General features: G+C 49.2%; 1 protein-coding gene across 3 annotated transcripts in view; it reads left to right on the forward strand.

Moving 5' to 3' along the window:
• LOC307228650 (glutamate receptor 2-like) overlaps window positions 1-14,927 on the forward strand; it is a gene marked incomplete at both ends in the record, with an annotated part of 122,609 nt that overhangs the window by 63,158 nt on the left and 44,524 nt on the right. For all 3 annotated transcript variants that reach the window (XM_079998380.1, XM_079998381.1, XM_079998382.1), the window contains 3 exons: window positions 3,985-4,038; window positions 4,699-4,857; window positions 6,319-6,486. In XM_079998380.1, the coding sequence (XP_079854506.1) occupies window positions 3,985-4,038; window positions 4,699-4,857; window positions 6,319-6,486 (381 nt within the window). The remainder of the gene's footprint in view (window positions 1-3,984; window positions 4,039-4,698; window positions 4,858-6,318; window positions 6,487-14,927) is intronic.

Raw genomic sequence — 14,927 nt, forward strand, 5'->3', positions numbered from 1 at the left:
GGCAGAGACCTTAGTGGAGTCCATCTGGATGGTCCCCCTCCCTACGACGTACCCAGGAAGGAGACGGACGGGACGTGAAACTCACACTTCTCCGCCTTCACAAAGAGTGAGTTCTCCAGGAGGCGCTGCATGACCGTCTGGATGTGGTGGACGTGCTCAGCTTGGGATCGGGAGAAGATCAGGATGTCGTCGAGGTACACGAAGACGAATTTGTTGAGCATGTCCCTGAGCACGTCATTGACCAGAGCCTGGAAGACGGCGGGGGCGTTGGTGAGACGAAAGGGCATCACCAGATATTCGTAGTGACCGGAGGGAGTGTTCCATGCCGTCTTCCATTCGTCCCCCTCTCGAACCAGGACCAGATGGTAGGCGTTGCGTAGGTCGAGCTTGGTGAACACCGTGGCCCCCTCCCGGAGTTCGAAGGCTGATGAGATGAGGGGCAGGGGATAGCGGTTCTTGACCGTAATGTTGTTGAGACCGCGATAGTCAATACAGGGGCAAAGTCCTTCTTCTCCACAAAGAAGAAGCCCGCCCCCGCTGGGGATGAGGAGGGACGAATGATGCCCGCCGCCAGGGCATCGTTAATATCGGTGTCCATGGCCTCTCTCTCCGGGGCGGACAGGGAGTACAGGCGGCCTCTGGGGGGGGTGGAGCCAGGCTGGAGGTCGATGGCAATATCGTACGGTCTGTGCGGGGGAAGGGATGTCGCCTTGGCCTTGCTGAAGACCTCCCTGAAATCTAGATACTCGGCGGAGACCCCCAACATGTCGGGTGCGGAGCTGGAGCTGTTGGGTGGCTGAGGTGCGGCGGATTGCTTCAGGCAGACCTGATGGCACGCAGGACTCCATCCCAGAAAAGCCCCTGTGGTCCAGTCTAGGTGTGGGTTGTGACGCCGGAGCCAGGGGAACCCCAGGAGGAGAGGGTGACGAGGGGAGTGCAGGATGCAGAACTGTATCGTCTCGTGGTGGTTGCCGGACAGGAGCATGCGGATGGGCACTGTCTGATGGGTGACTGTCCCCAGGAGGCGGCCATCCAGGGCAGTGGTAGGTACCGGAGAAGGCAGGAGAACTCGACCAACACCCAGCTGCCATGCTAGGTTATCGTCGATGTTAACGTCGGAACCAGAGTCAATAAGTATGGCGAGGGAATGTGAGCCTTGGGGCAGGTTGGAGGGGGATTTGGAGATGTGGCTCACCAGGACCTCCTCCCTCACTGGCGAGCCCGGCCCTTTTACCGGACACCCGGAGATGTAGTGTCCAGCTAGACCGCAGTAGAGGCAAAAGTTCCCCACCCGGCGTCTCTCCTTCTCCTCTTGGGTGAGGCTGGACCGGCCAACCCGCATGGGAGAGGCCTCACTCGTGGGTTGACGGGCCGGAAGAGCTGGAAGACGGGTTGCTGGGTGGCGCTCCACTTGCCTCTCTCGCTGGCGGGCCTGGATGCGTCGGTCGATACGGGAAGCAAGCTCAATGATGCCATAGAGAGAGGCGGGCAGGTCGTGGGAAACTAGCTCATCCTTCACGTACTCTGCTAATCATAGTGGATAATGAACAATAATAAACACACAGTGTCAAAATCAGCCATCTCAATAATATGGTAACTGAAAATTGCTGTCTGTATGTGCAGCTGTCCTATCACGTGAGCGTTATCAGATCACACAATATATTTGTCCTTGACGTACAGCAGATAATTATAAGGAAATTTGATTTCTCACATCGCAGATATAAACTCAAAATGATGGGACAACAATTTAAAAGTTATTTAATAGTCAATGTTTTATTATGAACATACAATTGAATGAAAATCTCAATCGGCCAGAATCGGCAGGTCAGACTTCAGAATTGGAATTCCCTAAGAAAATTGCAATTTGTGCATCTCTATTTGATAAACATATTCGGTAACTTAACATAATGCATTTCATGGAGTATATCCTAATTATTTTAATTTGTATATAGTTTGCCGTAGTAGCTTGGATATGATGTGATTATTCTCGTTACGAGACGGCTATGGTGTGAATAACTGATGGAGTCATTTAGGTGTAGTAACTGAAATGCCACGAAGACTCCCTGTTACACTATTCTGGTACTCAAAATATTTTCCCAAGGTTGGCAGGTCTGCTTTTAGTTGTTTTTTCGATATCTTTTAAGTTTAATAGGAATTATAGAACTGTTTTTGTAACGCTTGGTTGTTTGTACAAAACACTATTCACAGTTTCAACAAGTTGCTTTTGGAGTGCTTTTTGAAAACCACAAACCACAGTTGCGCATTCCACTATCTACAGATGCCGTGACATAATAATAATAATAATAATAATAATGACAATATCCCAACATTCCTGACAATATCCCAACATTGCGCAGACTGCGTTTCTAGAGCTGTCACAGTGGAGCTCCACTCATGATGAAAAGTTCAACTCTTTTTTGAGATTTGGTTCTTGACGAGTCACTCAGTAAAATCAGTCTTCAATTTGATGCATTTCATTTAATGCACAGTGGGGGGAGGAGGACTTCCAGTGAACGAGAGTGAGAAGAGTCGGCCATTAATTCAATTTTCATATTTTTGTAATGATTTCAATTTATTTTGGAATGACAAGTACCATATTCAGTAAATATTATATATATGTGTATTTGCACATAAAGTGAAAAAGATTTTCATTTTAAGTTTGAACTGGACATTTCCATGTTGTGTCCTCCTAAAACTCTTAGAGAGTTACAGGTTGCATTAAACTGAAACTTGGTAACAGTCCCATGTTCTAGTTCACTGGAACTCAGAGACTGTTCCATGTTATATTTAATTTTATTGGAACTCAGGGACAGTTTCATGTGTTATTATTGTCCCATAGTGAATAATCATCAATAATAAACATTGTGTAAGGATCTCTTTATTGTGGTAACTGAAAATTGCAGTGGTCTGTATGTGCAGCAGTCTTATCACGAGAGTGTGATCAGATCACGCAATGTATTTGTCATTGACGTACAGCAGATCGGAAATCGGAATCGGCTGGTCAGACTTTAAAAAATCAGGAAACTTAATTGGCCAAGAAAATTGCAATCGGTGCATCTCTAGTTGGTAAACATGTTCGGTAACTTTACGAGATGATGCATTTCAATGTGTATACCCTTATGAGACTAATTTGTGTACTGTGTATAGTTAGCCGTAGTAGCTCACATACAATGTGCTTGGCCTCGTTATGAGGCGGCTACGGTGTGAATAACTGATGGAGTAATTTAGCTGCAGTAACTCAAGCACCACAGAGACTCCCTGTTAAACTATTGTGTTACTCAAAGTATTTTTCCAAGGTTGGCAGGTCTGTTATTTTATCCATCTATCTATACAAATGTTCTTGAAACACATATGCCACACACACTTGATATACAATATATACTGTCTATCAAGTGATCAGACTGTAAAATACAGTACCATATTTTATTGTGGGTTGAGGGCACACGATTTTCAAATCATTAGAGAGCATCCGGGGTCACCCTCTGGGTGCAGGCATTCACTCAGATATAAGAGGGGTTCAGTGGAGATTCTGAAGGCCTTCGAGGAGGAATCTAGAATTAATTTTCCCCAAGGAGACAGCGGACAAAAACAGCTGATTGGATAACATTTTATCGAACACGGACTGGTAAATCATTCCCGACCCGAGCATCTGCAGCGCTCAGAATGTAATGAGTGATAGTAGATTGACCAGACTGACATGAAAAAAAACCCCATTTTATTTTATTAATAATTGAGACATATTTTACTTCATTCTGAGATATCTTATGCCTCCACTGAAGGCCCGGAAGGCAATGATGGCCAGCCACTGGTGTAAACCTTTTTTGGTTGTAGAAAGACGACAAAATCACCCCTTTATGTTACATTTCTTTTAGTTGTTTAGTCGTCACTCCTCACTAAGTTCACAAATTAATTTCAGCGACAAAGAGACAAATAAACTTCAATATGTTTTCTATTGTTGAATATGGATGTGTTTTTTTCTAACAGGTTATCACTATTGGCCGGCATGTGAAGGGGTACCACTATATTATTGCTAACCTGGTGAGTATCTATTGATAAATACAATGTAGCTATAACCTGAACACATTTCTGCTCAGATACAACCACACTCAATTGTTGTAAACTACCCTTTTAGTGATTAAACCCAAAGTAAATGCATTCATATATTTTTTAATGAGCTCATGTCAGGGAGTAAGAATATTGTGGAACTGTACAGAAGTGCGATTTTCTGTAATGCCTTGGAAAATAAATATTTACAACAATGTTGTTGTAAATTGCCTGATTACCGATTACTGATTACTTTAAAACCCACACATTTTAAAGACTAATGATTTATACAGTTGTTTGCAGTCCCTGAGCTGAAGTTGCTATAAAAACTCTTCATCAGTCGGGCTAAACTTGAATTCATAATTCTTTCCTGCAAGACTAAAAGATAGATAGAAATGACATTGCAGTGACAATTCTGTAAAATTGTGTTTGTTTGTTTTTTTACATTCCTGAAGTAGATGTAGATCTAAAGAGCCTACTTACAGTATTTTACAATTTGAAAATATGCCAGGGTTTTTCATTCATGAATTTAGAATTGAAATTGTAGCCAATATCAGCATAACTCAAGTTACAAATATTTCTAATATGTAAGTTACTATCAGTGAATGAATTGTTTGTTTTTTTGATGTGTGTGTTTGTGCACATGTATTTCAGGGTTTTGTAGACGGTGATCTCTCCAAAATCCAGTACGGAGGGGCCAATGTGTCTGGCTTTCAGATCGTAGATTTTGATGATCCTGTGGTGGCCAAGTTTGACCAGCGGTGGGAAGCACTGGAAGAGAAGGAATACCCTGGAGCTGACACCAGGATCAGGGTATGATTAAATGGGATTCATTACCCATTTGCTCACCTGATATGTTGTTATATACTGTATACAGTATATGAAGAATAATCAAGAACTTTAAAATTCTTTATGCACTATTCGGGTGATCTTCTCCAAAGGATTTTAGTGTGACTATGGAGTTATTTTGGTGAAAGCTTTTCTACCTAAATTGATACATATTTTGCTGTGTCTGTGAATTCTGCTATATATTTACATTCATAAGTACCGACATTACATTTTAATCCCAAAACACAAGTGGTTTTGCAAGACTCTCGGTATTGCAAACAAGGTGTCTGTGAAATGATTATATCTTAATGCTAATTATTATTTATTACAGTCAAATGGTTCCTAATCCACTCCCTCTTTGTGATCTGAAGAGTAAACTAATTCAATCTGCAAAATCTTAACCATTTTTCAGCAGTGTTATTAATTGTGCAACAACAGCCCTCTTGTAACCTGTCCAGATAGATAGATAGACTGACAGTATGGTTCCAAGGTGGAGAATAATGGATGAACACATTGCTCTGCGCTGCTACCATCTGCTTAGACTAATTATAGCCACATACCTGGCACCATTTTCAGGGTCACCTTTCTCAACATTTTATTTCAATTTGTGCGTTCCAATAAACAGCTGCATTGTAATGACGGCGTCACTGAAGCCTTGGATGTTGAGTGCCTGAACAAAACAAAAGGAGCTGGGAACTTATAAATTCACAGTATTATTTACACCAATCAGCCATAACCTTAAAACCACCAACAATACTGTATATTGTAGCTCCCCCCCCTGCTTCCAAAACAGCTCTGACCCATCGATGCATGGGCTCCACAAGACCTCTGGAGGTGTCATGTAGTATCTGGTGCCAAGACGTTGACAGCAGAGCTTTTAAGTCCTGTAACTTGCGAGGTGGGGCCCCCATGGGCTGGGCTTGTTGTTCTAGCACATCCCACAGATGCTCGATACGATCGGACCCTATCCCCGGTCTTCCCAATGATGTAGAAGAAAACGTGATTCATCATCAGAGTTCTGACACTCACATCTGCCCATTGTAGGCTCTTCCGGAGCTGGACAAGGGCACTCTGACCGGTCTGCGGCTACGCAGCCCATACACAGCAAGCTGCAATGCACTGTGCGTTCTGACATGTATCTATCGTAGCCAGCATTAACTTTTTCAGTAATTTGTGCTACATGTAGCTCTTATGTGGGATAGGCAGATCCTCACGGTTGCCCATTTTTCCTGCTTCCAACACATCAACTTGAAGAAACTACTGTTCACTTGCTACCTAATACATGCCACCTTTTGACAGGTGCCATTGGAACGAGATGAGCAATGTTATTCACTTCACCTATCTGTGGTTTTAATGTTGTGGCTGATAGTAGTATCTTCACAGTTACTACAACTGTCTGATTATAGCCATCAGAAAAAACACTTAAGAAAGGTGTGTCTTTTCCAGTACACTTCAGCGCTGACCTATGATGCCGTCCAGGTGATGACCGAGGCGTTCCGCTTCCTTCACAAACAGCGAATAGATATGAGTCGCCGTGGAAACAGTGGAGACTGCCTGGCTAATCCGGCGGTACCATGGGCCCAGGGGGTGGAAATAGAACGTGCCCTCAAACAGGTAATGATTGAAGTAAAACTCCAACTGACTTGTGAATGGTGAATAAGTATGTGAATGTGTTTAGTATGTCTGAAACCATAGTATGCTCAAACAGTACATTCAGGACAACAAACTACATTCAATAAAATATCATAGTATGAACACTTCGCACTACACTGGCAAACACATGGTCTTCATTGGTGTGTACACACCTATAAGAAACTCACATTCCAATGGGAATGTAAATCAATTGTTTAGGAAATAAGTCACATTTTCATAGCTGCGAAAGACATTCCTTCCAAAATTTTTGCTTTGCACACCAATTGCTCCTCCTCCTTCTTGGTCGCATGTTTTATTATAATTGAGAGTTTAAAATGCAAGTCATTGGGTACCTTTATCTTACCTTGGCCATTTTATTTATCATTTTAGAATAATTTTAACAAGCCTAGACTTAAGTTTGACGCATAACATTTGGGGAGGTACAAATTAACTTCACGCAATGGTATTCTGAAGTACCTCAGCTGGGCGAGTGGCAGTGTTGTGATAGGTCTCTGTATTTTTGTCACTGAGGAACTTTAAGCGCGATCTGTGTGATCCTGAGTGTCAATTGGTTTTCTTGTCATTGCGGATCTTTTTTTTTTCCTGAATAACAAGCCAGATAACAACTTATTTGATAGTGAATATCGGAAATTATTTTTTTTTCCATTATAGTTAGATGTAAAGTTCAAGTTAAATTAAAATGAGTTTTTGTAAAAATAAATTGTATCGTCCCCCTTGATGATTGATTTAGGCCACCGCAGTGGTGTTTTCAGATCAGACCAGGACATGTTGGCCTTGTAGATGGGGAAAGAAATGTCGGAGGGCCATGTGGTGTCCGGTCCAAGATTGGCTCCAGTGACCGCTGGCTGCCTTACCCCTGTACACCGCACCCCAACCCTTTAGTGAGGCACACCAGCTCCCTGCGATGGACTTTGCCCATACTAACTCCCTGTGTCGGGAAGGAGAGAAGATGCCATATTCTCAGGACCGCCATGCACTCCCTTGTCATCCAAAGGTGGCGGTGCCTGTGTGACTTTGGGTGCACCGAGTGAGAGGTGAACCACCATTGAAACTGCCAGAGATGGAGGAGGCCCAGTGGAACTAACTGCGAGGCTGCCATTAGCAGGCTGGATAGCTGCTGGCACTATAGGACAGAAATGCCTCACTCCAGTTGGAAGTGTTCCAGGTGGGACATGGTCTTCCCAGCCCTCTCCTGAGGCTGCTGTGCCCTCAAGAGAGCTGAGTTCAGGGACATTCCTATGACCATCTCTTGCTAGGCGGTCAGCCAACTCTTCTCTTTGTTGAGGGTAAGATCAAAGCACTGGATATGGCTCACTAACTTTCAGAAACTACACCATCATAACCTGTTCACTGGACACGGCACAAACTAGCCAGTTGTCCAGGTAATTTAACACCTGAACTCCTTGCGAGGCGAGCTGACAGTGGCATGACATGCTGTCACTGAGGGGGAGGTCATCATCATCCTCACACTTCAGACCAATGATCTCCTGTAAGGTTCTTGCCCTACACTCAAGGTCGATCAGCTCTTCAGCCTTGTTGCGTTAGGGTAGGGGGGTACCGAAAAAAGCGAGGGGGGGGCACCAGGAAAGCAGAGGGAGGGCTCCTCTCACAACATACTACCTTGGACAGAGGGATATGTTCACTCATGGGGAGGGGGCATGGGGCCCTACCCTGCTTCCCTTCCCACCCAGCCACACAGAGGCGCTCCCCAAAAGCTTCACAGTTTTTCAATTTGGCGTTTGTGCTCTGTGCCAGTTTTCCTACACATTAGCCAAGGAGATTATTGCGGTTGACAGAATCAAAAGCTGCGCTGAGGACGCAGAGACACAGAAAGGTTATCGTAGTCCAGTTTGACCCTCAGATCACTAACAGCAGTTGTTTTACCATACCTGTTTTATAGCTTTGGGAAAAACACCTGTAATATAAATTGAAAGTATGGTTTACAACATCATGTTTTTGCAAAAAAAAAAAAAAAAAAACACTAGCTGTAGTGCGCACCAACCAACATTCAAGATTAAAGATTCAAGATTTTTATTTCACATACATATACATACTTTCATACATATATGGAGTGAAATGTAATGCAACGCACCCGGTGATAGCACACAATATGTCCTAGGAAAAAAAATAAAAGTAGAAAATTCCTTTCTAATAGACCGACTAACTGACTCCTATAATACAGTAAGTTGAATACTTATAGAATATGATAAAAATATATAGAATAAAATACAATAAAAATAAATTGAAATAAAATGGAATATAGAAGGAATATGCCTATGTATATACAGATATGTGCATTAAAGTGGCATGTGAATGTGAATAGAGTGAGGTAGTGTTTGGGATAATACAGCACAGTATACAACAGTACGGCGCAGCAATACGGCATCACGAACAACCCTGAACAGTGACACAGCATGCGGTACAGTATGCTACATACAGTACAGTAGGTAGTGGAGCCTAGTGTATGGCTCAGTTAGGACCCCCGACCCCCCTAATGGCTTGCGGGAGAAAACTCCGTCTCAGTCTCTCTGTTCTTGCTGTGTGACTGCGGAGGCGCTTGCCTGACCGCAGCAGCTGAAACAGTCCGTTGTTGGGGTGATGAGGATCCTTCATGATCCTGCGGGCGCTGCTACTACACCTCCTGGTGTATAACTCCTGCAAGGGGCGGTGGGTAGTTCCAGTGGTACGTTCAGCTGAACGCACCACCCTCTGCAGGGCCCGCCTGTCCTGAGCAGTACAGTTCCCAAACCAGGCAGTGATGTTGCCTGTCAGGATGCTCTCCACTGCTCCAGAGTAGAAGGACTTGAGGATCCTCACCGAGACCCGGAATTTCCTCAGCTGCCTGAGGTGGTAGAGACGCTGCCTCGCCTTTCTCACCAGAGTATCTGTGTGTACAGTCCATATTAAGTCCTCTGTGATGTGGACTCCCAGATATCTGAAGCTGCTCACCCTATCGACAGAAGCCCCATTAATCCACAAGGGCGCGTGCGTCCTCCATTGTGATCCACGCCTAAAGTCCACAATCAGCTCCTTGGTTTTGCTGACGTTCAGGTGTAGGCTGTTGTCCTGGCACCAGAGTGACAGGTCAGCCACCTCCTCGCGGTAGGCCTTCTCATCGCAGTCGGTGATCAGGCCCACGACCACGGTGTCGTCAGCAAACTTGATGATGGTGTTGGAGCTGGACCTGGCCACACAGTCATGTGTGTACAGGGAGTACAGTAGGGGGCTGAGGACGCAGCCCTGGGGGGATCCTGTATTCAGGGTGAGGGAGCTGGAGCTTCCCCACCTTGACCACCTGGGGGCGGCCTGTGAGGAAGTCCAGGATCCAGGTGCACAGCGGACCATTCAATCCAAGCTCCATCAGCTTGACAGCCAGTCTGGTGGGGACTATGGTGTTGAAAGCTGAACTATAATCGATGAACAGCATTCTCACATAGGCCCCCTTCTGGCCATCCAGATGCATGAGCGTGGTGGGCAGTACCTGGGAGACCGCGTCATCCGTGGATCTGTTTTGCCGGTACGCGAACTGCAACGGGTCCAAGGTGCGGGGAAGGGAGGCGCAGATGTAATCCTTAATCAGCCTCTCGAAACACTTCATGACCACCGAGGGTAGTCATTCTGGCAGGTTGGAGAGGCGATCTTTGGGACAAGAACGACGGTGGACCTCTTGAAACAGGACGGGACCACTGATTCAGCCAGGGAGATGTTGAATATTGTGGTGAACACCGGAGCTAGCTGGTTAGCACAGGTCTTCAGTACTGACCCAGATATGCCATCTGGGCCTGCAGCTTTCTTGGTGTTCACCCGCATCAAAGCCCTCCTGACCTCGTGCACGGACACTGAGAGTGCGCGCTCATCCCCAGCAGTGTAAGTCCAATTAGCCGGCGAGCTAGCGGTTTTGCTGCCAGACTCGAACTGCGCATAAAAGGAGTTCAGTTGGTTGGCCAGGGAGGCGTCCACACTCGTGGCTGGGGAGGAGCTGCTCTTGTAGTTTGTTATTGTTCGCAGCCCCTCCCACAAGGGTCTTGTGTCCCCCCGCTCCATCTTTAGCTCCACGGTCTCCCTGTATGTCCGTTTGGCATCCCTCACCGCCCTCCGCAGATTGTACGACGCCGCTTTGTAATTGTCCATATTACCAGATACATGACCGTCGTTGTAAGCGGCCGGATGGATTTATCAACCCATGGTTTCTGGTTTGGAAATATCCGAACTTTCACCGTGGGAACGATTTCATACGCTAGCGTAGTCACAAAACTTACTCCAACCTGACATCACTTGAACTTGTTTGGAACATGTCCCAGTCTACGTCAGTCAGAGCGTCCTGAAGCGCAGCCTCCGATTGGTCCGTCCACCGCTTCACTTCCCTCGTCATCACCAGTTCCCGCGCGATCAGAGGCCTGTAAACAGGAAGCAGCGAGATCGCGGCGTGATCTGATTTCCCGAAAGCAGGGAGCGAGACGGGCTTGTATCCGTTCTTGTAAGGAGTGTAACAATGGTCCAGAGTTCTGTCTCCCCTGGTGGCACACGTGATGTGTTGGTGGAAATTAGGCAGAACTTTTTTAAGGTTGGCCCTGTTAAAGTCCCCAGTCACCACCACAGCCGCGTCGGGATGTCTGTTCTGAAATCCGCACAACACATCCTACAGAACCGACAGAGCTGCGTCGGTGTCCGCTTGCGGTGGGATATAAACGGCTGTAATGATGACCGTGCTAAATTCCCGGGGGAGATAAAATGGACGGCATAGTATGGTCAGCTGTTCCTGTTAGGAGGTTTGCTGAGTGAACCCAGGTGCAGAGAACAAGGCAGAGGCGAGGTGGCAAAAATAGAGGTTCAAAACAAGTACAAAAACTGGGCAAAAACAAATAAGAAGTCTCGGGAGCTTGGAACAAGAGCGTTGTCATGAGGTTAGACAAACTCAAGACTGAGCGCCCGAGGACACAAACGACAGGGTCTAAATAGGGACGACCAAACGAGACACAGGTGAAACATATCATCAAATGAGGCAGGGTAATCAGGAACAGAAATAGGTGAAGCAGAGCAACCTTGAAAAGGCAGTACTGGCGGCATCTAGTGGCTGATGCTGGTAGGACCCGGGCGAACCCTGACAGGACCCCCCCGTCTAGGAACGGCTCCCGACGTTCCTCCAGGGAGTGTCGGGTGGCGACGGCGGAAATCCTGGATCAGAGAGGGGTCCAGGATATCCCGGGCCGGAACCCAGGAGCGCTCCTCCGGCCCGTAACCCTCCCAGTCCACCAGGTATTGCAGGGCCCCGCGGACCCGGCGGACCGTGTAGACGGGCTGACCGTCGATGATGCGAGGCGCCGGAGGCCTCGTGGTGGGCGCTAAGGTGCTGGTGACCACCGGTCGGAGCCGCGACACGTGGAAGGTGGGGTTTATCCTCATGGACCTGGGGAGCAGAAGACGGTATGCGGCAGGATTGACCCACCGCACGATCTTGAAGGGCCCAACAAACCGTGGCGCGAGCTTGCGTGATTCCACCCGTAATGGAAGGTCCCTGGTGGACAGCCAGACCCTCTGGCCCGGACGGAGCATAGGCGCTGGTCTGCGCCGTCGGTTGGCCTGGATCTGCTGCTGCCGGGATGTCCTCAGCAGGGCCTGACGAGCCCTCTGCCAGGTCCGTCGGCACCGCTGGACGAACCGCTGGGCTGACTGCACTCCCACCTCCGCCTCCTGCTCCTGAAACAGAGGAGGTACGTACCCGAACTGGCACTCAAACGGGGACATGCCAGTGGAAGAGCAGCGCAGAGTGTTGTGAGCGTATTCCGCCCACACTAGATGGTCGCTCCAGGAGGCAGGGTTGGAGGACACGAGGCACCTCAGTGTTGTCTCCAGGTCCTGGTTGACCCGCTCCGTCTGGCCATCGGATTGCGGGTGGAAACCGGAGGACAGGCTGACGGAGGCGCCGAGGAGCTGGTGGAATGCTTTCCAGAACCGGGATGCAAACTGCGGACCGCGGTCTGACACCACGTCCAGGGGCAGGCCGAACACCCTGAAAACGTGCTGCACCATGAGCTCAGCAGTCTCCAGAGCTGAGGGGAGCTTGGGCAGAGGAATAAAGCGGCAAGCCTTGGAGAACCGGTCTACAACGACAAAGATGACAGTGTGGCCCCGAGACGGTGGAAGGCCGGTGATGAAGTCCACTGAGAGGTGTGACCAGGGCCGACTGGGAATGGGAAGGGAATGCAGCAGCCCCATGGGACGTGACCGGGGGTTCTTGTTCTGGGTGCAGATGGTGCAGGCAGCGACGAAGGACCGGACGTCCTGCTCCATGGTAGGCCACCAGAAACGCCTGCGGAGGAACTCGAGGGTCCTGGAGATCCCCGGGTGGCCAGTGAGGCGGGATGAATGCCCCCATTGCAGGACTTGTGATCGGACAGCCTTCGGGACAAACAGGTGACCCGGGGGCCCGTTGCCGGGATCCGCCTCCCTCCTTTGGGCCTGCCGGACCTGCGTCTCGATTCCCCAGCGGACCGGAGCCAAGATGCAGGAGCTCTGGAGAATGGGCTCGGGGAGTTCAACCAGCTCAGGAGGGTCAAACTGTCTGGAGAGAGCGTCGGGCTTGAGGTTCTTGGACCCGGGACGATACGACAGGATGAAGTTGAACCGATTGAAGAACAAGGCCCATCGGGCTTGACGGGAGTTGAGGCGTTTGGCATCCTGAATGTATGTCAGGTTCTTGTGGTCGGTCCAGACGACAAATGGGTGTTGGGCCCCCTCCAGCCAGTGCCGCCACTCCTCCAACGCCAGTTTGACTGCCAGTAGCTCCCGGTTCCCTACGTCATAGTCCGTTCCGCTGGGGTGAGGCGACGGGAGAAGAAAGCACATGGATGGAGCTTCCTGTCGTGAGTCCTTTGGGACAAAACGGCCCCCACTCCCACATCGGAAGCATCCACCTCCACCACGAAGGGTAGGGTAGGCTCTGGTGTGGCCAGGACAGGGGCAGCGGTGAACCGCATCTTGAGAGCCCTGAACGCCCCCTCAGCCTCCGCAGTCCAGGCGATGCGGGCTGTGGATGTCCTAGTGAGGGCGGTGAGGGGAGCTGCCACCGTGCTAAAACCCCGAATGAATCGCCTGTAAAAATTGGCAAACCCGAGGAAGCGCTGCACCTGTTTGACCGAGGTGGGTGGTGGCCAGTCCCGGACGGCCTCGGTCTTGGCAGGATCCATCTGGACGTGACCCTCGGTGATGACCAACCCCAGGAACTGAACGGTGGTGGCGTGGAACTCACTCTTCTCCAGCTTCACATAGAGGCCATTGGCGAGCAGGCGGTGAAGGACCTGTCTCACATGCTGTATGTGTTCGGGAAGGGTCCTGGAGAAGATGAGGATGTCATCGATGTAGACGAACACGGAGCGGTTGAGAAACTCACGGAGGACGTCGTTTACAAAGGCCTGGAAGACAGCGGGAGCATTGGCCAATCCAAAAGGCATGACCAGGTATTCATAATGGCCGGTAGGTGTGTTGAAGGCGGTCTTCCACTCATCCCCCTCGCGGACGCGGACGAGATTGTATGCGTTTCGAAGATCGAGTTTGGTGAAGATGGTGGCGCCTTGCAGTTGCTCGAAAGATGTGGACATGAGAGGAAGGGGGTAGCGATTCTTGACCGTGATCTTGTTCAGACCACGGTAATCAATGCAGGGACGCAGGCCGCCATCCTTCTTACCCACGAAGAAAAACCCTGCGCCCGCCGGGGAGGTAGAAGGGCGGATGAAACCTGAGGTGAGCGCCCCCCGGATGTACTCCTCCATGGCTGTAGTCTCAGGGGCAGAGAGAGAGAAGAGACGTCCTCGAGGAGGGCAGGTGCCAGGCAGAAGGTCGATGGCGCAGTCATAGGACCGATGGGGAGGAAGCGTGGTGGCCCGTCTCTTGCTGAAGACCTCCCTCAGATCGGCATACTCGTGGGGCACTTGTGAAAACTCGGGATGGATGGGACCTTAAATACGGACTGGAGCCAGGACAGGAACTCCGGAGTGGGCAGAGGCTTGGGAAGGGGCCCGAGCTTGGACACGGACTGGAGACTCGAGAGGGTGAGAAGACGGACTAGAACGAAGACAGGTGGTGTGGCAGGCAGGGCCCCATTCGGTGAGACGCCCGGAGGCCCAGTCCAGATGTGGGTTGTGACGGGCTAGCCATGGGTAGCCCATGACCAGTGGAAACTCAGGAGAGTGGATGAGGTGGAGCTGGATTACCTCTGAATGTTTTCCCTCCAGTGACAGCCAAAGGGGGGCGGTCCGATGGCACACGCTACCGGACCCCAGTGGTCTTCCATCCAGGTCTGTCACCGTGAGAGGATGCTCTAGAGGTGCCAGAGGGAGCTTTAGGGCCTTTGCTAGCCCTACATCCAGGAAGTTTCCTGCAGCGCCGGAATCCACCATAGCTTG

This window comes from Zeus faber, assembly GCF_960531495.2.
Source record: "Zeus faber genome assembly, chromosome: 4".
In the NCBI taxonomy this organism is placed as follows: domain Eukaryota; kingdom Metazoa; phylum Chordata; class Actinopteri; order Zeiformes; family Zeidae; genus Zeus; species Zeus faber.